The sequence below is a fragment of the Ursus arctos genome, unplaced genomic scaffold (assembly GCF_023065955.2).
Source record: "Ursus arctos isolate Adak ecotype North America unplaced genomic scaffold, UrsArc2.0 scaffold_25, whole genome shotgun sequence".
NCBI lineage: Eukaryota > Metazoa > Chordata > Mammalia > Carnivora > Ursidae > Ursus > Ursus arctos.
Window position 1 is genome coordinate 11,279,294 of NW_026622930.1, and position 23,926 is coordinate 11,303,219.

The 23,926-nt window shown below is 54.8% G+C and overlaps 1 protein-coding gene across 1 annotated transcript in view; it reads right to left on the reverse strand.

Moving 5' to 3' along the window:
• Positions 1 to 7,309: 7,309 nt before the first annotated feature.
• The window catches only part of RIN3 (Ras and Rab interactor 3), a 112,757-nt gene continuing 96,140 nt past the window's right edge, over positions 7,310 to 23,926 (reverse strand). Inside the window, exons 8-10 of the mRNA XM_026515425.4 lie at positions 18,753 to 18,884; positions 11,679 to 11,842; positions 7,310 to 8,463 (exon numbers count right to left, since the gene is read on the reverse strand). Of these exons, the coding sequence (XP_026371210.2) occupies positions 8,143 to 8,463; positions 11,679 to 11,842; positions 18,753 to 18,884 (617 nt within the window). The 3' untranslated portion in view covers positions 7,310 to 8,142. The remainder of the gene's footprint in view (positions 8,464 to 11,678; positions 11,843 to 18,752; positions 18,885 to 23,926) is intronic.

Genomic DNA, 23,926 nt, shown 5'->3' on the forward strand with positions numbered 1-23,926 from the left:
AGTCTTCAGGAGGCCAAGATGCGGTGGTAAGAAGCTCTGTTCCTCTATTATGAATTGTTAACGACCTGTGTGATGCTGCTTCTCTGGGTCCCCTCTGTAGAATGAAAGTATCCTTACCTACCTGTCAACACACACAGAAGCTCGTATATTCGTGGTTCTAAAAGTTAACAGCAGCTATGTTTCTCAAATAAATGACGATTTCCTAAGTCACAGTGCCCTGGCTTTTCTTTTCCTCCTGTGGTTCCAACAGGCCCCCAGTAGAAAATGGGCTCTCTGTCCCTCCTATTAAGGCCTTTTCTGTTCAGTTTCCAATCAGATTGATCTTTCCATGCGTGTCACAACTAGGACCAGCATTTTTTTTCTGTAATTCTATCCAAAATGTACAGACATATCTTCACACAAAGTCACAAACAAAAATATTCAGAGCAAAACGTGGCCGTCCCTTCTCCTCCCCATAAATCCCAAATATCAATCTGGTTTTCATCGAGAACCCCCTTTCTCTACATTAACGTACTTATATGCAAATGATACTTTATTTTTTTACCTTTTCATTATAAAAACAGGAAACCATACAAAAAAATGTTGTCACCAATATTGACTGTCACCATCATCAAGAAATAGAACTTTACCAGCTGTTTAGTTCAAGGTTCCCCACAGAAACAACCAATAGCGTGTGTACATACCTATGTTTGGAGAGATGTATCTTAAAGAATTGATTCACATGACCGTGGAGGCTTCGTTAAGGCCGAAGTCTGCAGACTGGAGACCCGGGGGGGGGGGGGCGGGGGGCGATTACAGTTCAAGTACAAAACCTGTCTGCTGGTAGAATTCCTTCTTGCTCCGAGGTCAGACTTTCCCTAACAAAGGCCTTCAGCTGATGGGATGGGGCCCACCCACATTACGGAGGATGACCTGCTTTACTCAAAGTCCACCGACTTCCATGTTAACCCATCCAAAGAACACCTTCAGAGCAACATCCAGAGTCTTATTCAGCCAGATATCAGCACCATGGCTCACTGCGCCCTGACACCTAGAACTAACCACACCAGCCACCCAGAAACCCCTCCTGCTCCATCCGAGGCACAGCCCTGCCCCCTGCCGCCACACCCACTCTGCCTGTGTTCTTCGTGGCTTTGTCACAGGCATATCCCTGCACGCCGGTTCACTCTTGCCCATTTAACGAAAACGGTAATGTCTTTCACATGAAAATATGCTCCCCATCGCCCGGCATCAGGGAAATACAAATCAAAACCACAATAAGATCACACCTCACACCTGTCAGAAGGACTAAAATTAACTCAGGAAACAACAGGTGTTGGCGAGGACGTGGAGAAGGGAGCCCTCTTACTCTGCTGGTGGGAATGCAAGCTGGCGCGGCCACTCTCGAAAACGGTATGGAGGTTCCTCAAAAAGTTAAAAACACCTACCCTATGACGCAGCAATTGTACTACTGGGTATTTACCCAAAGGATACAGTGATGTGAAGGGGCACCTGCACCCCAACGTTCATAGCAGCCATATCCACAGTAGCCAAACTACGGGAAGAGCTCAGATGTCCGTTGACAGATGAATGGATAAAGACGATGTGGTCTATATACACCGGAATATTACTCAGCCATCAAAAAATGAAATCTTGCCATTTACAGTGACGTGGATGGAATTAGAGGGTATTAGACTAAGTGAAATGTCAGAGAAAGAATGATTTCACTCCTATGTGGAACTTAGGAAAACAGGAACATAGGGGAAAGGAGGGGAAAAATAAAGATGAAATCAGAGAGAAAAACCGTAAGAGACTCCTGACTATAGGGAACAAACAGAGGGTTGCTGGAGGGGAGGTGGGTGGGGGGGTGACGTAACTGGGTGACGGGCCTTAGGGAGGGCACAGGATGCAATGAGCACTGGGTGTTAGGTGCAACTGATGAGTCGCTGACCTCTTCCTCTGAAACTGATGATACACCACGTGTTTTAAATTGAATTTAATTTTTTTTTAAAAGTAGTAATGTCTTTTCAGCTCCTGTAACCTGCAGCTTTCCTCCCCATCTCTTTTCTTTCCAGTTTCTGTTGAAGAGCCAGGGCTGTTGACCCGTGGGGTTTCTCGGGCTGGGCTTTGCTGACTCCACACTGTAGTTCCTCTGCCCGCGGGGGTTTTACAGATCAGCCGCCGGGGCCAGAGGGTGGAGCAGACTCGGCGGGGTTGGAAGTGGGCTGTGCTCTCGGCTCAGGAGGTGTGCTGGCTGAGCTTTGCTGCTCTCTGACTACACTCAGAAAGATGCTCAAGGCCCGTGTCCATGAATTCGAGGGACTGCAAACTAGTGAAATTCTAATTCTATCCGTTCTCATTTAGTAGCTGCAACGACTTTAGAAGGAGACGCTTCCCCTTGCCTGCTAACCCCCGGTATAGCTCAGGTGGGAAAGGCAGGACAAAACTCCACCTGTCGTCTTAGTTACCTAGTTTTTAAATTGGTTCCCTTTCCTCAAAAAGACCTTCCCAAGGAAGCTTTCTAAAGATGATTTTGAACTCATGGATGTTAACACATCTGATGGGCTGCATCCCGCTGTGCTCTGTCAAGGCTGAGGCTGCCCGGTCCCCCTCAAGTCCACGTGCCCCTCAATCTCAGCGGATGGCACATCCCTCCAGCACTGTGTCTAAGACGAAAATCCAGAAGCCTGCCTAGGACGCTTCCTCCCCTTCACACCCTCCACCATAGCCTGCTGCCTCTACTCCCTCGATGCTTCTCAGGCTTCCCCTTCCCATCCCTGAACCCTCCCCATTCTGACCTCCCCCCCCTCCCCTAGGTCACTGCAGCAGGCTTCAGTAGACCCCCTGCCTCCCGCCCGGCTCCCCGCCAATTCCATCCGCCATGAGCGGAGACTTCCCAGGCTCCTTGAACTGCCCACCAGGGCTATTCCTGGCCTGGCCTCACCTCTCACTTCCCCTTGCTCAGGCTAACTCTTCAAGCCACCTTGAAGTGACTGGTTACCCTGCATACAGCACGCTTCGATTTCATTTTTCTGAGACTTTTCACTTTCTTTAGCCTCCTTGTCAAGAACTGCCAGGACCTAAGATTTTTACCCCAGTCGCAGGCTAACAAGGTCACCTGCCACAGCTTCATGGGCACTGGCAGGAGATCTGAGACCCCTGGGACACAGACAAGGCACTTGGGCTGAGTCAGCCTCACATTTGCTTGGGGGGCTCCCCGTCCATCACGGGCCCGGATGGGGGGAGGCGGCGGTGGGCCCAGGCGGACCGGGTTGGGGGGGGGAGGCAGACCCTGGGCTGGGGCTTGGCCGAGGAACCTCAAGCTTAGGAAAATCCGAATCTTTTTAAACAGGCTGCGAGCAAACCTGCCCAACGTTTGCCCTGAAGGGAGACACTATCTTCTAAGGTGAGAGAGATTATTTCATCATCCTGGTCAGAAAGAAAACAAACCTGCCCTCTTCCCGGGAGGGAGAAACTGTATCTTCCAAAGCTATTCAGATACTCCTACACAGACCTACACAGAATAGAAGCTGCCGAGGACTCTTCACCAGACACGCGGAAATACCCCACGGGCTATCTCCCGGCGGTCTTGCAGGCATTCTGTTCCTTTCTGCTCTTGGCTAACTCTTTATCCTTCAAGACCCAGCTCAGACATCCCTGGCTCCAGGGTGCCCCCCTTGCTTCATCCAAGTGGGTTACCCTCCACTCCCTCCAGCCCCACAGCACCCCGAGTTAACTGCTGTCGTCGCGCTGCTCACACTCCGCTGAAAATAGGCACAAGACTCCGCACGCCCCAGATCTTTCACCTGTACTCCTTCTAGACCGTAGAACGCCTCATACAGATTTGGAAAAGGTGTCCCTTCTTCTGGGTGGACACGATCCCATGCCAGACAGCAGCCTTGACGAGGGGAGCCCAGATTGGATGTCAGCCCACTTATCACCTTGGCCGTGCAACCTTGGCAGTGAGCGACCTCCCTGCCCAAATGCCCAAGCCCTAGTATTTACCTTTTCAAAAAGGTCTGGGGCTTCCCCTACCTGTCCCCACACGAGAGCTTGTGTGGTTCCTGCAACAAGCCTGGGAAATCGGGGTAGAAACAGCCGAGCTTGTGTGGTTCCTGCAACAAGCCTGGGAAATCGAAGTAGAAACAGCCGTTTTAAGAGCGGGGAAGGGGAGGGGGAGGTGTTCCGTGACTCGCTAGGGCTCCCAGCTGGTCCGGAGCCCGGCTCTCCCACCCGCTACTGAGGCTCTTCCCACCCGATTGCCCAGCAGGTTTTCCCACTTGGAAGCCAAACAGATGTCAGAGCTCTCCTCCGGCTTAGGCTGCATGGGCTGAAAGAGATGATTCCTGGAGAGCTTTCCTGGGAAAAGAATGTTTCCTGCAAAGTGCGTCACAACTGGGGACAGGGGAAGCCACGCTGTGAGTTGGCACTTTTTCCCCCAGAGCCCTGCTCCATGTCGCCTTCCTGCCACAGCAGCTCCCCACAGATGACACTGCCCCGAGCAGGGGCGGCCCCGTCCCGGAATCTGGTCCACGGACTGCGTACCCAGTGACCGCATCCCCCAGCGTGTGCAGCCTTCCCGACACACCCTTGGTCTGGCCAGCTGGACGGCTGCTGCGTCTGCCAGCCGGGGACTGGCAGGGGTGCCTCTGCTGCCCCCAGACAGCTCTCCCCTCCTCTCTCTGCCTCTCCTCCCTCTCCGGCCTGTCCCCGGTGCCCCCCGCAGAAACGGGCTCATAGCTAGGGCGAAGCGGGTACACCGCATTCAGGTGTTGTGAGGCCATCACGGGCCAGGCACCCACAGGGCCGGTTCGAGATTTTTCTAGATGGGCAGGACTGGTAGGCCACGGGATGGAGAAGCAGCAGGAAGCTGGTGGCTTCCCTCATCTCGGCCCTGCGGGCCCCAGCTCCAGCCTCAGGCTGAGGGCTTGTAAACACAGAGGGTGGAGGGAGCCAGCCTGCCCGGGGGAGAGGGGACAAATGCCAGGGAGGGCACACTGATGAGCCCCTGTCACAGGTCACAGCCTTTGTCCTTGCCACTCTTGGACACACATGTATGCACACAGGCCCAGCCCTGCACTCCTGACCCCTTGCTCGGGGCCCACGGAGAAGCCAGGCCGGTTCGGCCACATCTTGGGTCTGTCTGCCAGGCCAGCCCTGTGATGCTCCCGTGGCCGCCTCCGGCAAGTTCACCCAGAGCTGGGGCCAAACAGGCAGGGCTTAGCTGACTTTGGTTTTCTACAAACAGGTCAGTTGGGATGCTGGGGCGGGGGGGGGGGGGGGGGGGGGGACAAAGAGCCTTAGATTGTGGGGATGGTCAGCCCTGAGTTCAAACCACATTTTGGCCCCCAACTGGTGCATAACCCTGGGTAAGGCCCCCCTGTTATGAGCTGAATCGTGTCCCCCGAAGTTCCTATGATGAAGCCCTAACCCCGAGCACTCAGAAGGTGACTGTATCTGGAGACTAGGCCTGTAAGGAGGAGATTTAGGCTAAACGAGGTCAGAAGGGAGGGGCCCTGAACTAGTAGGACTGGTGTCCGGTAAGCAGAGACACTGGGGGTGCTGAGGCAGAGAGAAAAAAAGGCCATATGAGGACACAGCAAGAGGCAGCCTCTGTGAGGCCAGGAGAAACCAATCCTGCTGACACTCCCCTCTCAGACTTCCAGCCTCCAGAACTGTGAGAAAATAAATTTGTTCTTTAAGCCCCTCCCCCCATCTGCGGAATTTTGTTACGCAGCCCTAGCGGGCTAATACACCCCCTCTCTCTGAGCCTCGATATCTTCACCTGTAAACACCTGCCTCACAGGACTGTTTTGCCAATTAAATAAAATAATGCAGGGGAATCGCTCACCAGTAGCAGCCCTCCCCCCCCCCCCAGGGCTCAGCACAGGTGATACCCTGTTTCGTGGCCCTGGGTCAGGCCAGAAGGCCTGTACTGTCCTGTCACACCTCCCCAGGGGGAGAAACAGCCAGACAAGGGGGTGGGGGAGGGGCAGGTAGCCCCACCCGGCCTGCCTTCTGGCCTCTGTTGGGTGGATCCCTGCACTGGCCTGAGGATGGTAGGCCTGAGACACACACACACACACACACACACACACACACACACACTCACACACACACGTGCTGATCTTACAGTGGCCCCTCAGTTTAGCCCTCTGGCTGCTTCTGCCTGCTTCCTGGGAGCGGGACATGGGACCCCAGAGCTAGGCTGGAGCCCAATGCACCATCTGGATCCCAAACCCGCCCCAAGTTGGGGGCTCCAGCTGGGCAAAGGCCCCCTCTGACTTTCCCCATCTGTCTCAGGCTTATGGGAGGCAGCGGGCACTTACCTTATAGCTGGGGGTACCAGACCGCAGAGCAAGCTCAGCTCAGGGCCGTGGGGGGCACTGGAAGCCTAGGAAGGGGACAGTGTTGGCATCATGGGGGGGAGGGGGAGGGACAGGCAACCTGGGGTCACAGCTGGCTACCCCCAGTTTCTGGCTATTTGCCTATGTACACCAAGCCCCAGCCTGGGAAGCCCTCCCGGCTGGCTGAGTCCTGAAGCAATCCCTCTTTCTCACACAGGGCTGGCCTGGAGCCAGAGGCCAACGGCTGTTTGTTGACTGGCTGAATGAGCTGGTTGATGCCCAGGGGCTCCATTCAGGGAAGTCAGCCGCCCTGCCCTGGGTACACTGTTCATGGCCATTCATTGGGGTTCCATTTCCATTTGAACTTTGTTTTGTTCTCTGCTGTTTCCCAGGGCCTCGAAGAGTGCTGACATTTCACAGGCACTCCACAAATACATGTCTTCAATCTGTGCCGAGGACACAGACATGCATAGTCCAAATCTGGTGGACAAAGCAGAAGTACCAACAGACAACTGCAATTCGACGAGATGTCTCTTGTGAGGAGATGAGCCCAGGCGGCCGTGGGAATGTGTACAAGCACTACCTGGCCAGCCTGGGAAGTCAAAGAAGGCTTCCTGGAGGAGACAGGCTTTGAAGGATGAATAGGAGTCCGACCAGGCAATGATTACAGGGAACAGTATTCCTGGAATAAGCAGCAGAAGCAGGAAGGTGTGAGAGCGTTCTGGAAAGGATACAGAGGTGGGAATGACGAGAACCGAGGGTAGTGGGGAGGCAGCAGACGAGCAGGCCAAGGGGCAGTCAGGGGCCAGGGCGTGAGAGCTAAGAGTGGCTGATGACACTGCAGATTCTGTCAAAAGACAGGGACCTCAGCAGAAAGGGGGGGGGGGCGGTCTTCTGAGCCCCACCTGGGAAGGGAGTTAGGCATTAATGGAGGGTCTGGCAGGCTGAGCAGAGCTCTAGCCTCTTGAGGAAAAGAGAAGACATTTTTTAAAGGGCTTTTATTAAATTCGCCCCACACAGCGTCCCTTGCCCCATTGCCAGAGCCCCCGGGTGTGCCTGCCAGGGAAACGGCTCCATGGGTGTTCTCCGGTGGCTGAAGCTGGGCTTGTCTATGTAGGTGCGGAGCTGGCCTTGCTGGGTGGTCCTGGTGTCGGAGGGGCTCAGAAACTGCGGGGGTGGAAGGGAGGGCGATTGTGGGCACTGGTAGCTGAGGGCAGGCTCCGGTGTCGGGATGGCAGGCTTGTCTCCTCAACACACACCCTGAGAGATGGTCCTGAGATGCTGGGAGGGTCCAAAACATCCCAGCTCCGTCCCGGGGCGGGGGCGCGGTGGGCAGCTGTGGCCAGGCCGCTCCCCCCAAGGACGGTCCTGGGGAAAGTACGCCCTTCCTGGGGAAATACCCAGGAGTGGGTGGCATGGGGGCGGGGCAGAAGGCCCGGCCTGCAGGGCTGTGGGGGAACAGGGGCCAGGCCGGGGCTCTGTCTGCTGCAGCTGGCGGGAGAGTCCCTTCCCTCTCTGAGCCTCATATCCCTTTCTAACGAAGAACTTGGCCTCTGGAGGCTCTGACTATCCATGAAGCACGCTCGGCCTTCATGCTTCATATTCTTTTCTCGATTGTTCTGCCGGGTTGGCCTAGGCACACTCAGGATGTTGCAAGCGTGACACGTGGGCGTCCCATCCACCTCGAGTGTGTGTGTGTGTTCAGATGGGGGGGGGGGGCCCTGCATGTGTGCGCCTGGGGGTTGGTGAGCGAGCGGGAACCAGTCTTTACATGCTGCCCCCCCTTTACAAACAGGGGCCGGGGGAGCCCGGGGCCTCACAGGAAGTTGGGCTCCCGCACCACGAGGCAGGGCGGGCCCCCGCTGCCCCCGCCGCCGTCCAGGGGCCGGTACACGAAGTGGAAGTCGCGCTTGGGCTCGCTCCGCAGCAGGTAGCCCTTGATGCGGTGCGGCAGCGCCTCGTCGGCCAGCTGGAAGCAGCGCCCGTCCACCAGCACGAAGAGCCGGTGGTCCTGGGGCTGCAGCACCTCGAACTTCTCGGCGCACTGCGCGCACAGCGCCTCGGCCAGCGTGTCGGCCCGCGACGCCAGTGTCCGCGACTGTTGCTCGGGCTCCAGGTACGACACGCAGATGAAGTCCTGCGGGGCGAGGCGGAGGGGGCTGGCGTCATCCGCGGGGCCCAGCGGGCGTCTCGCCTCACCTCCACCCCAACCCTGGGCGCTGGCAGGGCGCGGAGGAGCCTAGTGGCCTTGCACAAGTCCATTGCCCCGGGCTCTTCTCTGTGCACACAGGGGACTGCAAGAGCGGCCGTGGGGTTGGAAGTCGCGGCCGCTGCGGCTGACCCGGCTGTGTGACCCACGGCCCAGATCCTTCTGTCTCTGAGCCTCACCTCTCCACCTGCGGAGCAGCCCAGCCGGGTGAGTCAGCGGGGGATGGGTTTCGGCAATGAGGAGTGAGCGCGCCCCCTGGTGGCCAGTCGGCAGCGGCCTCGCCGTCATTATTCATCCGTCACCCTCTTCCTCAACAACTCCTCCCCACGTTCCCCCCGTACCCCCACCCCAGGCCCAGTGCTGGGGCACCGAGGCTGGCATAAATAAAATCTAATGGGCGGACCCCAGGCCAAGCAGCCCACGGTGCAGCTAAGGCTAAGGCTGGCGGAACTAGTTCAGCCCTCCGCGCTGGAGAAGCCTGCGGATGGGGGCAGGGCGCTCGGAGGTGCAGAGGGGCAGGAGGGGCAAGAGGCTTAGCGAAAGGGGCAGGGGCGCTGGGCCCGAAGGCGGGTTTGGGATGGATGGAGAGGGGCACCGCAGGAGCTAGGTGGGCAAGGGTGACGCGATGCCTGCGGGGCTGGGGCTGGGAACGCACGCACAAACCTGAACAGCATCTTCTTCCACCAGCCCCAGGGGAGGACCGTATGGTGGAAGGAGGGGCCCTCGAGTCCCGGCCTGGCTTTAATCGGCTCCCCCTGCGTGACCTTGACCTCCCTGAGCCTCGGCTTCCTCAACTGTGAACTGGGATAACACCCGCCCTTACACCTTAGCTGTGAGGAAGCCGACAGACTAGCTCAGGGCCTTTAGAGTCCCTCGTCCCCAGCACCCCGAGGGCAGAGAGGAAGCAGTGTGCGGGGCTGCCCCCTTGTGGAAGGCTGCTAACAGCACAGCTGTCTGACATCACTGCCACTTCAGGGTGATTTTAATTAGGGGCGCCCGGGTGGCTCAGTGGGTTAAGCGAGTCTGCCTTCCACTCAGGTCATGATCTCAGGGTCCTGGGATAGATCAGGGTCCTGGGATAGAGCTCCACGTCGGGCTCCCTGCTCAGTGGGGAGTCTGCTTCTTCCTCTGCCCCTCCCCCTGCTCAAGCTCTCTCCCAAATAAATAAATAAATATAAAATTTTTAAAAGAGTGATTATAATTATGGCTACAGAGTGGTGAGTGCATATGAGGCACTGGAAGGAAGCAGAGGGTCGTGCCCCGCCCCCGCCCCCAGACATAATGCTGAGGGGGTTCCTCATCCCCCATCCCGGGCCTCTCTCCTAAGCTTTACCACCCCAGTGAGAGGCACCGATGCTCTGCCTGGCTTAGCACTGGGAACCTACAAAGTAGAAGCAAGAAGTTAAGGAGTCCCGTGGTCAGGCTTGGATCAAGACTGCCCATATTGTCAGAGTTGGTGGAGAGACATGTGTCCCCGGAGGGGATGGGGAGCGGTGGTGGTGGGGTGGAGCCCGCCCCTACCGACTTATGCTTGCTCATCACCAGTTTCAGTTCTCTTCCCAATCTCAAGTTCAGTGATGCTAAGTTGGTAGCTTGAAATTGGCCGTGGTGGGAATATTTATACCACGGAAACTGACAGGAGATCAGAGCTGCTTTTTATCTCCCCAGAGAGCCAGTTACTAAACATTATCAAGACACCATCGATTAGAGGAGGGAGGACATCATCTCCGTAGCCTAGAACATGTACTGGAGAGACAAAGCACATCTGGTCCCCAGCCCATGTATGCCGATAGGAAAACTAAGTTCCAGAGAGGGGCAGGGACTGCTCAGGGTCACATAGCCAGCTAGTACAGAGCTGGGTCCAGACCTTCAGCCTTTTGCCTCCCAGACCTGGGTTCTGCCTGTTACAGAGGTGCCATCCTGAAAGCCAGGGGTGGAGTTCAGGTCCAGTGTGCTCTGGGTGCCAAGGGAACGAGACTGCAGAGCTACTTACAGCTCTGGATTGCTGCCTGGCTCAATGTTTTTTTTGTGTGTTTTTTTTAAAGATTTTATTTATTATTTATTTGACACAGAGAGAGACAGCCAGCGAGAGAGAGAACACAAGCAGGGGGAGCGGGAGAGGAAGAAGCAGGCTCCCAGCAAAGCAGGGAGCAGGACCCTGAGCCGAAGGCAGATGCTTAATGACTGAGCCACCAGGCGCCCCCTGGCTTGATGTTTTCACTCTCTCCATTCTGCACACACCCCAGTCCCACTCTGTCCCAGGCGCTGGGCGTGGGACACCTGGGACATGTGAACCATGGGCCTTCCCTTCCAGAACAACAGCTTCATATTTAGATGATCACGATATGGTGTGACATGTGCTATAATGGGGGAAGCAGCAGCAAGAAGCACAGAGGAGGGCACCTAACCTGGGCCGTGAGGAGTGGGGGACAGGTGGGGAGGTGGTTCGAAGAAGGCTTCTTAGAGAAGGACCTGTCAGAGAAACTGAGGCTGGGCAGTGGCAGCCAGTGCAGGAGGGGAGGTTGACCAGCATGGGCAGAGGCTGAGCACCAGGGACTTGAGCTCAGCCTGTTCAGGGAACGGTAGGCCGTGGGGGTGGGGGGGGATTGTAGCTTGACTGAATGCAGGGTAGGGGTGTGGGGGGTGACGAGCGTGTAGGAGGCAGGAGTCCCGCCATGTATGGCTTGAATACTGAGTGTGTCTAGAGAGAGGTGGCGGGAATGCTGGCTGGACTGGAGGGGCAGGCTAAGGGCAGAGGACCCTGGCAGCAGCTGCCTTTGTCCAGGGACAAAAGCGGCAAGGTTGGAGATTAGCTCATGGGCTCCCCAAAGGGGGACTGGCAAGATTAGATCCACATCTCTGTGCACAGCAGGGCACTGAGGAATGTAGGATAAAAGTCTCATCCCAAGCCCCCCCATCCGGTCTTGTCTGCTCACCTCAAACACCCATGGTGCCTGTGATACTCTTCTAAAGCCCTGTCCGCCCCCCCAACCAGCTGGCGTCAGGCTCACTGAGCTGCGGGGGGGCACGCGACTGGTGTCTGCGGCATGGTCCCGCCGGCCCCCTCCCGCCCCGCCACCCCGCGCCTGGCGTCACCTGCACGGAGGAGCGCGACGTCCCTCCCACCCCGCACCCAGCGTCACCTGCACCGAGGAGCGCGAGGCCCGGGCCTTGTTGAGCGTGCGCCTGCGCTCCCAGCGGTGGATGGAGTCCTGCACCTCCATGCTGAGCTGCCGGGTGACCGTGATCTTGTCGTAGTTCTTGATGTGCTCCAGCGCCCCGTAGGTGGTGGTCAGGTAGTAGGATCCTGCCGAGACAAGGGTGTGGAAGCTGAGCGGGCTGCCAGTTCCGCAAGCTTCCTGAAGTCCAGCACCCCTCCCCCCATCAGAGATGGTCTTTGGCTCCCCGTCAGGGTGGAACTTCTTTTTCTTTTTTTAGATTTTATTTATTTATTTGACAGAGAGGGAGAGAGACAGTCAATGACAGAGGGAACACAAGCAGAGGGAGTAGGAGAGGAAGAAGCAGGCTCCCAGCAGAGGAGCCTGATGCGGGGCTCCATCCCAGGACTCTGGGATCACGCCCTGAGCCAAAGACAGACGCTTAATGACTGAGCCACCCAGGCGCCCTGGAACTTATTTTTCAAATGAGTTTTGGCATGTTTTAAAACTTAAAGGACACAAAAGAAACTGATAATCGTGGATGTCTTTAGGGTGGGGGAAAGGGGTGGCCGGGAGACTTCTCACCATAGAGTGATACGTGTGTGTATAGACAGACACACACATGTATATGTCCTAGTCTAAAAAATACTTTTCAAAAGATGTAGAAAAATTTCAGTTAGGTTATATTTTTACCCACGAGTTTTAAAAATTTAAGGGAAGTAAAACATTCAAATTCTTCATTTCTCCATTCCTTTTTACTTCTGAAGTTAATTCACGTGTGTTTCCTAAGGTAATGTAAGCATTGAGATACTTCGGACGGCAAAATTTACCTGAAGTTTTAAGATAAAAGACAACCATTTGCACAATGCTTCCAAGTTCACTCTTCTTAGCTTCCTAGAGGTTTGAGTTAAAACTGTTAGGGAAGCACTGACCTCACTGAGCCCTGTCACTTTAGAGAGAGAGAGGGTGGCTTGGTCAAGGTCGTGCGGCACTTTGATGGGCCTGCCTCCCACTTCTCAGGCCTCCCTCCCAAGCCCTTTAGGGGCCGGGACAAGAATTTCTCTTCTCGGTTTTGTTTGTTTGTTTGTTTGTTTGCAAGGCGGGGGAGGGGCAGAGGGGGAGGGGGAGGGGCAGAGGGGGAGGGAGAGGGCCAAGCAGACTCGAGTTGAGCGTGGAGCTCAATGAAGTTTGATCTCACCACCCACCCTGAGATCACGAGCTGAGCCGAAATCAAGAGTTGGACACTTAGCCAACTGAGCCACCCAGGTGCCCCCAGGACAAAGATTTCTGACATGAGGCTGATTCTCTTAGTGACCCACGCAAATCCCATCTCTTTTTTTTCCTGAATAAATGAAATCAACTTTTGGGGGGAAGGAACAATTAACTAAAAACGCTCACTTCCCAGACCCTCTTGCAGCTCAGAGTAGAGGGCAGGAGACCCCATTCTGGCTACTCAGATGTAAGTGGAAATCCTTGGTGGTGGGGGGACCTTCATGGAAAGCCTTTTGAAAGGGTTGATAGAGCCTTGGGTTTTTGCCTGTCCTCCTTCCTCCTGCCTGGAACCCAGAGGTGAGGCCAGAGGCACAGCAGCGGTCTGCAGATCAGAGGTGACGGGCACAAAGACAAAGGCTCACATCCTCCAGAACAATGGAAAGAGCTGGGTCCGAGATTTCCTGACGACAGGACTAAAAACTGCCGTTATCATCAGCTGCTTCTCCTAGGACTTCTTTTCTTTTTTAAAAAGATTTTTATTTATTTATTTGAGAGAGAGTGAGACCAAGAGAGATCACAGAGGGAGAGGGAGAAGCAGACTCGCCGCTGAGCTGGAAGCCTGGTGTGGGACTCGATTCCAGGACCCTGAGATCATGACCTGAGCCGAAGGCAGATGCTTCACCGACTGAGCCACCCAGGCGTCCCCCCTCACTCTGATTTTTAAACCATTATTAGTTACATCGTGAATTATCTGCAGCCCCACACATTCCTGTTACATTGGGTGAAGCTCCCTCCATATGCCTACAAATTCCACACCAATATGGAAAAAGTGCACAGCCTGTCTGGGGACGGTGTGCTGCTCATGTCAAAGCTAACATAGGACTTGGGCTGGCAACCCTTATTGGAGAAGAGCCAGCCACTAAACCACTCACGTGTCTCCCCTTCCAGTGGAACTTGAAGCCAGCTGTGCCAGGAGCCCATCCCTGGGGCCAACAGCCCTGGCTGTCCCGAGAGCCCCTCTCCTCGGGTTGACATGTCTCCCAGGCTCTGCATCCCATCCGTGATCGCGTCTCCCTGGCGGCTGACGGAGAGCGTTCAGTTTTGGAGTCGGAGACCACAGGCCGGGTCTGTGCCCTTCAGCAGCCAGCCCTGTCATCTCCAGGGAGTTACCATCCTCTCTACGCCAGTTTCCTCACTTACTTTTCCCAGGATGTTGTGAAAAGTCAATGAGATGAATACTGTTAAGTGCAGGGCTTAGTAAAGTGTGAGTAATGCAGGTGGTTAGTGACCTAAGGCAGAAAGATGCCCCAGGGGGAATCTCACCCTCTTGCAGCCAACTTCCCTTTGACTTGGGGCCGTCAAGCCATGCAGTGCCTGCCATGACCACTAGGTGGCAGGCGCCCCCTCCCACCATGAGTTTGGGAGCTGGTTGGTCCCTTTGAGGGGAGTGTTGTCCTTTGATGGACAAAACTCACTACCCCATTAAGATATTTGTACAGCATGGCCAGCCATCAGCCAGACTGCAGAGGGGACGCGGGCAAAGATGTCCAGGAGGGTGCTTCTAGAACAGGTTTGGATTTTCTGCTGGCTCCAGCCAGGCGTCCAGAGCGGCCTGGGTCTCCCCGTCTAGCTTTAACTGCCCAGAGTGGTAGAAGTTGCAGAGAGAGGCTAGAGGGGGGCCTGGGTCCCATCCGCCCAGCGTTCAGGCCCCCTCTACTTCTTATAGGAAGTCCCTGATCTCCCATGCCTGATAAGCCCCCTGCAAAGAAAGCAGACCCCGGTCACTGGTCTTTCACCAAATCAGCAGCACTGGGGGACCCGCTGAAAGAATATGAAGGTCTTGGAGGGTACAGAGGCAGACTAGCAGGCCTTTCGTCCAATGCAGAATGCTGGAGCGCCCAGTCGGTTTGAAAACCCCAAATCCAGCCCAGCACGTGCACTTTCTCAAGCCAGAGAAGTTAAGTGACTTGTCCAAGGTCTCCAGCCAATCAGAGGCAGAACCAGGACGGAAATCCAGCCTGCAAACCGCTCTTTCTATTACACCTGGGTTAGTTCTCCTCTTAGAATGGAGCAACTGAAGTTCTCACGAGTGAGGACTCCCCGAGGGCCGGCCCTTGCTCCAGGCATCTCTGAGCTCCTCAGAGCTGGGAGGGCAGGGGCTCTGCCTCCTCTTCCCCTCTAGGCAGCCTCTTGTTTTTACCTGAGCCTCAGGGGCTTTGGGAAAGGAGCATCCTGGGTGCCATGAGCCAGCCAGGACAGGAGGCAAAGCTGAGGGAACTCAGGAACACTGTCCCCCCCACACCTTGTGCTCTGTCCCTCTGCCCCTGAGCCCAGATACTTCAAGATGGAGGTCTACTGGCTGTCAGACTTGACGGGTGGAAGCCCCTTCCCAAGCTGGAGACCCCCACGTCCTCTCATTCCCCGGGGCCAATATCTGAGAGGCCGGGCCTGTGCTGGGTGCTGTGACTTCCCATTCTGGCTCTCAGAGCAGGAACAGAGACGGGTGCAGGGAGGCCTCCTGGTCTGCGCAGCATGACATAAAGTGTTCTCTGGCCCTCAGAGCTTCTATGGGCAGGGTCTGTCACCGCTGGGGGTGGGGGGCTGGGACAGGGCTGCTGGGAGGGGCCAAGTGCAGTGCCTTGCAAGACCCTGCCCTGCCTGCAACTTTACTCCCAGCAAACACCTCATGGATTCCTTAGAATCTCCCCATGGGGCCAGAGACTGACTCCTTTGGTTTGAAAGAGGCTGCATGGTATTCAGGCAGCCTTGAGTCAGAAACCGTGAGTTAAGACCTTTACATTATTTACTTGTACTTGGCTTGTCTCAAAAACGCTCAACATAGCCCAGAATAGACCCGCACTCCTGCCTGAAGGACCTGGGCTTTCCCACCCAAACCCTGTGTAGGCTTCAGGAGCAGGAGGAAGATCCTAGAAGGCCATGGCAGGGTGGGAGTGGGGAGTGCAGGTCCATAAGGAGAGTGTAACTGGGCCCAGGATGTCCTTGCCCTGTCCCCGCTCAGTCACTGTACCTGGCCCAGAGCCCCATCTGGCCACAAGGATTCAGGCTGAGGATGGAGTAGCAGTCACCGTGACCAGGGCGTGGCTGACCACCACTGGGAACACGCCGGCTCGGACCACGGCAGAGCCCCACGGTCTCACTCCGTCCCTCAAAGGGCTTTGGTGGACATTGTTTCTAAGGCCCTATGATGACCTGTGGGGGGTGGAGCCAGTCCTTTAACAGGATTTGTTAGTGATTTCTTCCCAGGGAGATCAACAGCAGTGCCCACTGCGGAAAATTTGAAAATCAGATAAAAAGCAAAGAGAAGGCACTCTGCTCTGTGCTCTGGGCCTTCCACGGTTGTCTGAGCCATATCCTGCCCCACTGCGATATCCCACCAGCCTATTGCGTTTCTTCTCAACATCCATCAGATGTGTCAGATGTGAAATATTTTCATTTGCTTATTTGTTTAATTAATTAATTATTTTTTAAATATTTAATGATTTTGTATTATATTATGTCACCATACAGTACATCCCCGGTTTCCGATGTAAAGTTCGATGATTCATTAGTTGCGTATAACACCCAGTGCACCATGCAATACGTGCCCTCCTTACTACCCATCACCGGTCTATCCCATTCCCCCACCCCCCTCCCCTCTGAGGCCCGCAGTTTGTTTCTCATAGTCCATAGTCTCTCATGTTTCATTCCCCCTTCTGATTACCCCCCCTTTCTTTATCCCTTTCTTTCCCTACCTATTTGTTTAATTTAAAGATTGAAAGTCTGACATCCTCCCTCTGCCAACTGGAATAAAATTTCGCAAGAAAGGGGACCTGTTGTCACCTGGCATAAATTAGAACCTCAGTCAATATCTGTTGAATGAATGAATATATGGCCTTTTCCAGGTAACTACTGAGTCTAAGTGCTTTTCTTATTGATTTATAAGAACTTTTTACATATTAAGGCTATTAATTTTTGGTGTGCTAGTTTGTAGAACACTTTTCCCTGGTTTACTGTTAGTATCTTATTCTGTTATGGTAATTTTTGACTCATAGAAGTTTGCCCTTTAGAGGTTACATGTATGGTAGCCAGAAGACAACAGCTAATATTCCTGCTGAGAGCTCTGGGCAGGCTGCTTACTACTCAGGAGCCAGTCCTAGGAAATGGGGTGCTCAGGGTTTGGGGCAATTCTGCTCATAGCCGCCTGACCCTCCTTGCCTCTCATTCCTTCTATGTTTTCCCCGTAGACTGTAGGAAACAGATCAGTGTTGTCTGGAGGCCTCTGCCCACCCCTCAGCCTTGTGGTGCTTTCATGTGCATGGTCAGGACTGGAGAAGTCAAGGAGGAAGGCTCATGAAGGCCTGAGGTAGAGGCTCCAAAGTGTGGGGTTCAGAATGAAGCATTCACTCACTCTCATGAAACTACGACCCTCGCCTGCCTTGCCCTGCACTGCGGACAAATGCCTGGCACACAGTGGGGACTCACTGAGTAGCTGCTGAATGGACAGATGAATGGGTGGGTGGGTAGTTATGTGGGTAGATGAACGGATGGATGCGTGGATGGCTGAAAGGTGGGTGGATGGGTGGGTGGGTAGCTATATGGGTAGATGGATGGGTGGGTGGTGAGTAGGGGGATGGGTGGGTGGGTGAGTAGGGGGATGGATGGGTGGGTGGATGGATGGATGGATGGATGGAGAGATAGATGGGTGGATGGGTGACGGGTGGGTGGACGACAGGTGGATGGACAGATGGGCGGATGGACGGATACCCTGGGCAGCAAATAACCACTGCTGAAGGAAGCCTGGCTCCCACTGAATTCCTACATTCTCTGGAAGACAGGTTGTTCCAACCGCAGAAAACTTTTAATGGGGAGAAAAAAACAGTTCCAGACGTCCCAGAGCCCAGTCGCAGTTCTACGTGACACCTTTACACGCTCCCCTGAGTTTCCAAGAACTCACAGGACCCGCCTCGTCACACTATCACCCCAGAGACTGATAGACGCTAAAAATGCAAACAGATGCAAACAAGAGCAGCTTCTCTCAAGAACCACAGGCCCAAGGGGAACACTGGAGCCCTGAGAGTCTCGCTCTGTCCTTTGGGGCTGACATCTCAGCCCCTGACACCTCAGGGCTGCCTCAGAGCAGGGATTCGCGGTGGAGGAGTGGCCAAGGCTAAGTGGGTGGGGGGAAGTGGTGGGCAGGACGAAAGGGGAAGGGAAACTGAGCGTGGGGTGGAGCAAACCACGCGTCTGCCATCATCCTATTGGGGAGTGCGGGGCTCCTTGTCCACAGCGTCAAGCTTCGCTCGCTGACAGGGGACCTGGCCAGGGCTGAACGAGCAGGGGGCTGACAGCTCCCAGGGCCACCCCTGTCTAGGAACTGATCATCATTCCCTGCTCGGACTCCTTCCCATGCGTTTACCCACTGCTTCAGCCTTATCTTTCGTGCTGTTCCCTCTGTGAAGTAATGCCTTTCCCACTTCTTTAACTGGCTGGCTCCTAGCCATCCTTCAACACTCAGCTCGGGTATCACCTCCTCCTGGAAGCCTTCCCTGACTGCAGAGCCTGAGCAATGGCTCCCATACACTCTGGGCTTCCCATCATTCCAACATTTGTCAAATAGTGGTGACAGGGTCTCTTTCCTGGCCCAGCGCCCCTGCTAGTCCTTGAGCTCCCCCTGAACAGGGCCCCTGGGTCTTGTCCCCAGGGCTCAGTGGACTCTGGCATCCAGGAAGTGCTTATTGGGCTGTGCCCTGGTATGGCCCTGGTGTGGCCGAGGCCGGTGATACGCAAGGGGCCCCGGAGGCACACAGCCGCCCCGGGGGCCAGAGGCGGGCCGGGCTGGTGACTCACCCTCCCCCAGCTGCAGGGCGGGGTCCATGAGCTCCATCATGTACTCCACGTTGAGCAGCATCTCCGGGAGGTTGCTGCGGGCCAGCACATACATGAGCACGGGCAAGAAGTCGTCTGCCCCGTACGGCTTCCCTGGGAGGAGAAAGGACGCGGAAGGTAGTGAGCGTACGGTTCCTGGTGTGAGCCACTCCCTGCCCCGGGGAAGAGCACAGTGGTTTGCTGGGTGGGGGATGGTCACCCCTGGAAGAGGAACCTTGCCGCTTTCTCATGACTCAGGACAGGGGCGACCTGGGATCAGCCTCCTCAGGGAGGTCTGAGGCACAGTCCAGGTTTAGGAAGAAGGAACCGAGAGAGACACCCTCCCTTGGAGTGGGCAGGAGCCAACCCCTCCCTCTTCCCCAGCTCTTTCCCCTCAATGCCCCCCCTTTTTTTTAAGATTTTATTTTTAAGTAATCTCAACACCCGGCGTGGGGCTTGAACTCACAACCCTGAGATCAAGCATCGCACGCTCCAACAACTGAGCCCGCCAGGCGCCGCTACCCCTCCTCGCTGCTTATTTGACAGTCAAGTTCATATCACACTCATTCACGGAGCCACCCAGAAACAGCTGTCTTTCTAACAGTGATGTATTCTGGGAAGTTTCCCTGTCCCTTTTAACCATACGTCTCCCTCTCCACCTGCAGAACAGAAAGCCCTCCCTCAACCAGCACCATGTGGTTGAAAATTCCACCATTCAACCTAAGCAGGGCCCTTTCCTGAGGGGTTCTTTTAAAATGTAAATACCTCTGAAAGAATAACCCATCACTGGGCACCTGGGCGGTTAAGCCGCTAAGTGGATAAGCGTCTGCCTTCAGCTCAGGTCATGCTCCTGGGGTTCTGGGATGGAGCCCCACGTGGGCTCAGTGGGGAGCCTGCTTCTCCCTCTCCCCACCTCCTGCTTGTGCTCTAGCTCTCTCTTTCTCTCAAATAAATGAATACAATCTTAAAAAAAGGAATAACCCATCACTTCTGCTTTTGTGGGACATGTTCACGTGGTTTAGGGCATCTCGACAGTAACAGATGCCTTGGGGAAGAGAGGAGGGTAGAGGGTAGGCATCCAGGAGAGATGCCTTCCCAGTGTGGCTCTGGGCTGGCTCTGGAGACTGACCGTCTGGCAACACAAAGTCAGAGGCTGGCCATGGAGGGGAAGAATTCCTGCAAGGACAGAATTCCCTGGAGTCCTTCAGTTGGCGTCTTGGCATGCCTCTGAGTGCACTGGGGAGAAGGAGAGCTTGGCTGAGCAGCTTTGCATGGTAGGGAATGGCCATGTGGGGTCCCCAGACTCAGCTGGAGGTGACAGAAGGAGAACTCCAGAAGGTTCCACACCATGGCTGTTGCCCTTTGTGTCCTGGATGAGATTAATAATCAGTCCAAATACATGCCAAATAATTACAGTTCTTTCAAAAGGTGTATTTCTACTTGACACGTTTTACAAAGGAGTTGGGTGACCGTCGGAAAACACAGGATAAAACAGTAAAATCTGAATAAAAATGTAAACGTCAGGAGAACTCTAAATTACCAGAAGAATTGTATGCCACAGGTAAAATAGAGACATGAATAAGCAAGGACCCATTCAACTACACTTTTAGTGCCACAAGTTTGGCTTTGAGTTTCCCAGTGGCCAAAGTGAAGAGGAAAACCCAGTTACACCTTTCTCGTTGTCCATGAAAAGAAAACACACCAGTTTCTCGGGGGCACCAAGTCATTTCTCTAATGCTTAGGGCTAACACAAACATTTCCCATGTGGCTTCACGAGGGGGACGCGATCGGCAAGTTCCTTTGGCGCACGCGGGGGCTTAAGTTGACTTCGCAATTTTCATTGCGTTGCCTCAAGATGGGGCTCGGGGCGAGCGCTTCCAGGACAGGAACGCGAATTTCGTAGCTCACCGTGCAAGTTCCCCTCCAGTCCTTGTAACTATTATGTGAAGTCGGCGTTGTTTTGCCCGTGCAGAGGAAAAAGCCCTGAGGGTGATGAAGGGACAAGACAGGAGCGGAGTCGCACCAGGCTGCAGGTACCCGAGAGGGGAATGAACCCCGTTTTGTTTAGATCACTGGTGGGAGTGTGTGTGGACAGCAGTCTGGGCTGTGTCCTCACGTCTACAGAATGTGAGCGGCAAATCCCGGTGGAAAGTGCTCCCAGTGAGTGGTCAGAACGGCTTGGCCGCGGCCCACCTGATGGTTCGTTCATTAATTAATTAATTAATTAATTCATTCATTCATTCACTTAAGCCCTTTTACTAATCACCCTATTCCTTGGGTGTTACCTGCCCAGGTAATAAGATCTGATTTTTCTGGATTCCTGTGGGGACCAGAAAGATGTGAGTAAGAGAAACAGCATGAAAGAGGTTTTGAAAGGCGTGGGAGAGCTCTGTATTGAATTTAGCAGCCCCTCGGGTGGCATTCTGTCCTGCGGCCCGAGCCCGCGGGGGCCTCTGATAAGGTCTGTCCAAGAGGTGCCCCTTCTTGGTTTTCCAGAGAACAGTGTGCCTTGTGGCCTTCCTGGCCGCACTCAGTTCCTACATCTGCAAAATGGGGCCAGTAACACCAACCCTGATGGCCTTGCAGGGTTTTCAAGAGAATAAGATGAGAAAACACAAACGTGTTCCGTAGCCGTAAAGTGCTGTGGAAAAGTGGGCTATTACGGACGTCTCTGTTCTGCTTTCTCAAGTGGCCTCAGTTTTTCCATCTGTGAAATCAGCAGGGTGGAGGGGCTGGTAACACACAGCCCTGAAAAGCAGAGTCACACCCACAGTACGAGCCTCAGCGCACTTCTTACCAGCTGTGTGACCTGGGGCTAAGCGCTTTACCTCTCCGAGCCCGTGTTTCTAGTCGTGCACGATGGGACACAGATCGCACGACATGCTACGGGATTCCGGTGAGAACTGTATACGCAGATTTACCCAGGGTGCTCCCCCACGCTCCCACAGAAAATGCCTGCTAAAAGACACCCATTCTCTCCATTCTAGCTCTGTGTTCTGAGGCTCTCTGGATTACTTGTTTCAAGGTTCCCTGTCCCCTCCCTGCACCAAATGAGTCTGTTTTGGAGAAAGCAAGCTTTGCCCTCAACCTTTATAAGCCTGAGATGCACCTTAAGGGCTCCCGGGGAAAGATCTTGTGCTGGGAGTTGTTTTTCATGTTGATAATTTAATTATCAGAATCCTGGCCCGCAGGAGAGTTATGAGTTGGGAACTGATGGGACACAGTCCTGTGGCTTTCGGAATGCCCGTGTAACGCACGCGCTGGCAGAGAGCTGATTAAACTTCACTAGGTTCTTAGAACACCCATTTCTTCTTGCTGTTGTGTTAATAACTCGGCAAGGAATACAATCGGCGAGCTCATGTGCTTTTGAGCAGCGGTTCGCCACCAGGGCGATGTTGCCCTTCACGGGTCACTGGGCCGTGTCTGGAGTTGCTGTTTGGCGGTCACGCTAGAACAGGGTGCTATGGACCCCAAGGCCAGGGATGCCGCCGAGCAGCCTATGACGCCCAGGACAGCCTTCCATGCTCAAGATGTATTCGGCCCCAGACGTCTACAGTTCCAAGGGTGAGAAGCTCTGCTTGAGGGGACAGGGACTTTCAGTAAGAGGTAGGGTCCAGCTCTGGTCCTAGGTTTGGGACTCAGAGGCCCTCCGGACGTGGCTCTGGGCCCCGTGGGGATGCAAAGTTGATCCTTCTTCTTCTTGCCACGCTCTCCCTGAGAATCCTGGCCGATGCTCAGAAAGGGTTTTGGGGCCCATCTGCATGGTTCGCACCACGTTCTGTTTAGCCGGCCCGCTGCCGGGGCTCCCGTGATCCCATGACTGTCCCTCCAACTACCCGTGAGCCTCCCCTCTTTGTTTCCACAGTACACGGCGCAGGCCATAGCAAAGGTGAGCAGGAAGCTGAGCTCCCACCAAGGTTCCCCGGCTCCAGTGGACCCTTACAGAGACCACTTGAGTCCTTCCCCACCAGACTCAAGCCAAGTGTTTCATCATTTCTTAGAAACCAGCCCTTGCTGGGAACCCTCCCATTTCTGTCAAGGAGCCCCTGCACCCAGTCCCAGGATGCAACGCCTGGAAGCACCCCCTTCCTCTGGGGCTCTCAGTTCTCTGCCTCTCCCCAGGCAGAGCCCCAGGGGAATCTTCCTTCTGACTGCTTCCTGCGCTCACCCTTTGCGTTTTCCTGCCCTACTCCCTTACTCCCCTACCCTACCCCTCCCAGCAGGGTCTCTGTCCTTTGATCCACTCTGTCCCCAAACTCATCTCCTGAGAGTACGGCTCTGATCATGCTATTTCTCTTCTCAAGAACCATCAATGGCTCCCCACTGCTTAGAGAATCAAGTCCAGACCTCTTAGCCTGACATTCATGGCCTTCCACAATTGGGCCCATAGACACCTGTCCAACATGACTGACTCTACTCTCCTCCAGCCAGACCATCTAGAATGGGTCACCTGCATTCCAGGCCCCTGGGATTGGCCACGGTCACCTGGCGGCATGGCTTCTCCTTGCCTTCCACAGACCTGAGCCTTCCATCTCCCACCCAGCACTAACCTTTGTGGGACGCTCTAAAAATGCAAAGCATATTTTATAAACCTATCAGCGAGTGCCTAAAACAACTCTGTGAGGTGGGTTAGATTCATTGTGCCCACTTTACAGACGAAGGAAGTGAGCCCCAGAGAAGGTAAGCTACTTGCCTAAGGTCACACAGCTTGGATGCAGTGAACCAGGACCTGAATCCAGCTTTTGCTTACCCACAATCCCATGTTCCTGCTACTTCAACATTCTTTCTTCAAGTTCTACCTCCTCCATGAAGCCCTCCTGGGCTGCCCCAGCTACTGGTGCTTATTCTACACTCTACTTTCCAACTTCCAACTCAGAACGGCATTCTGCTTTCATCACCTTCCTACATAACATTCCTCTGTGCTGAATCACGGACCATTCCCTGAACTCCAAAGGTACTTTCAATCCTCATGCCTTTGCACACGCACAGTACGAGCCTCAGCACACTTCTTACCAGCTGTGTGACCTGGGGCTAAGCGCTTTACCTCTCCGAGCCCGTGTTTCTAGTCGTGCACGATGGGACACAGATCGCACGACATGCTACGGGATTCCGGTGAGAACTGTATACGCAGATTTACCCAGGGTGCTCCCCCACGC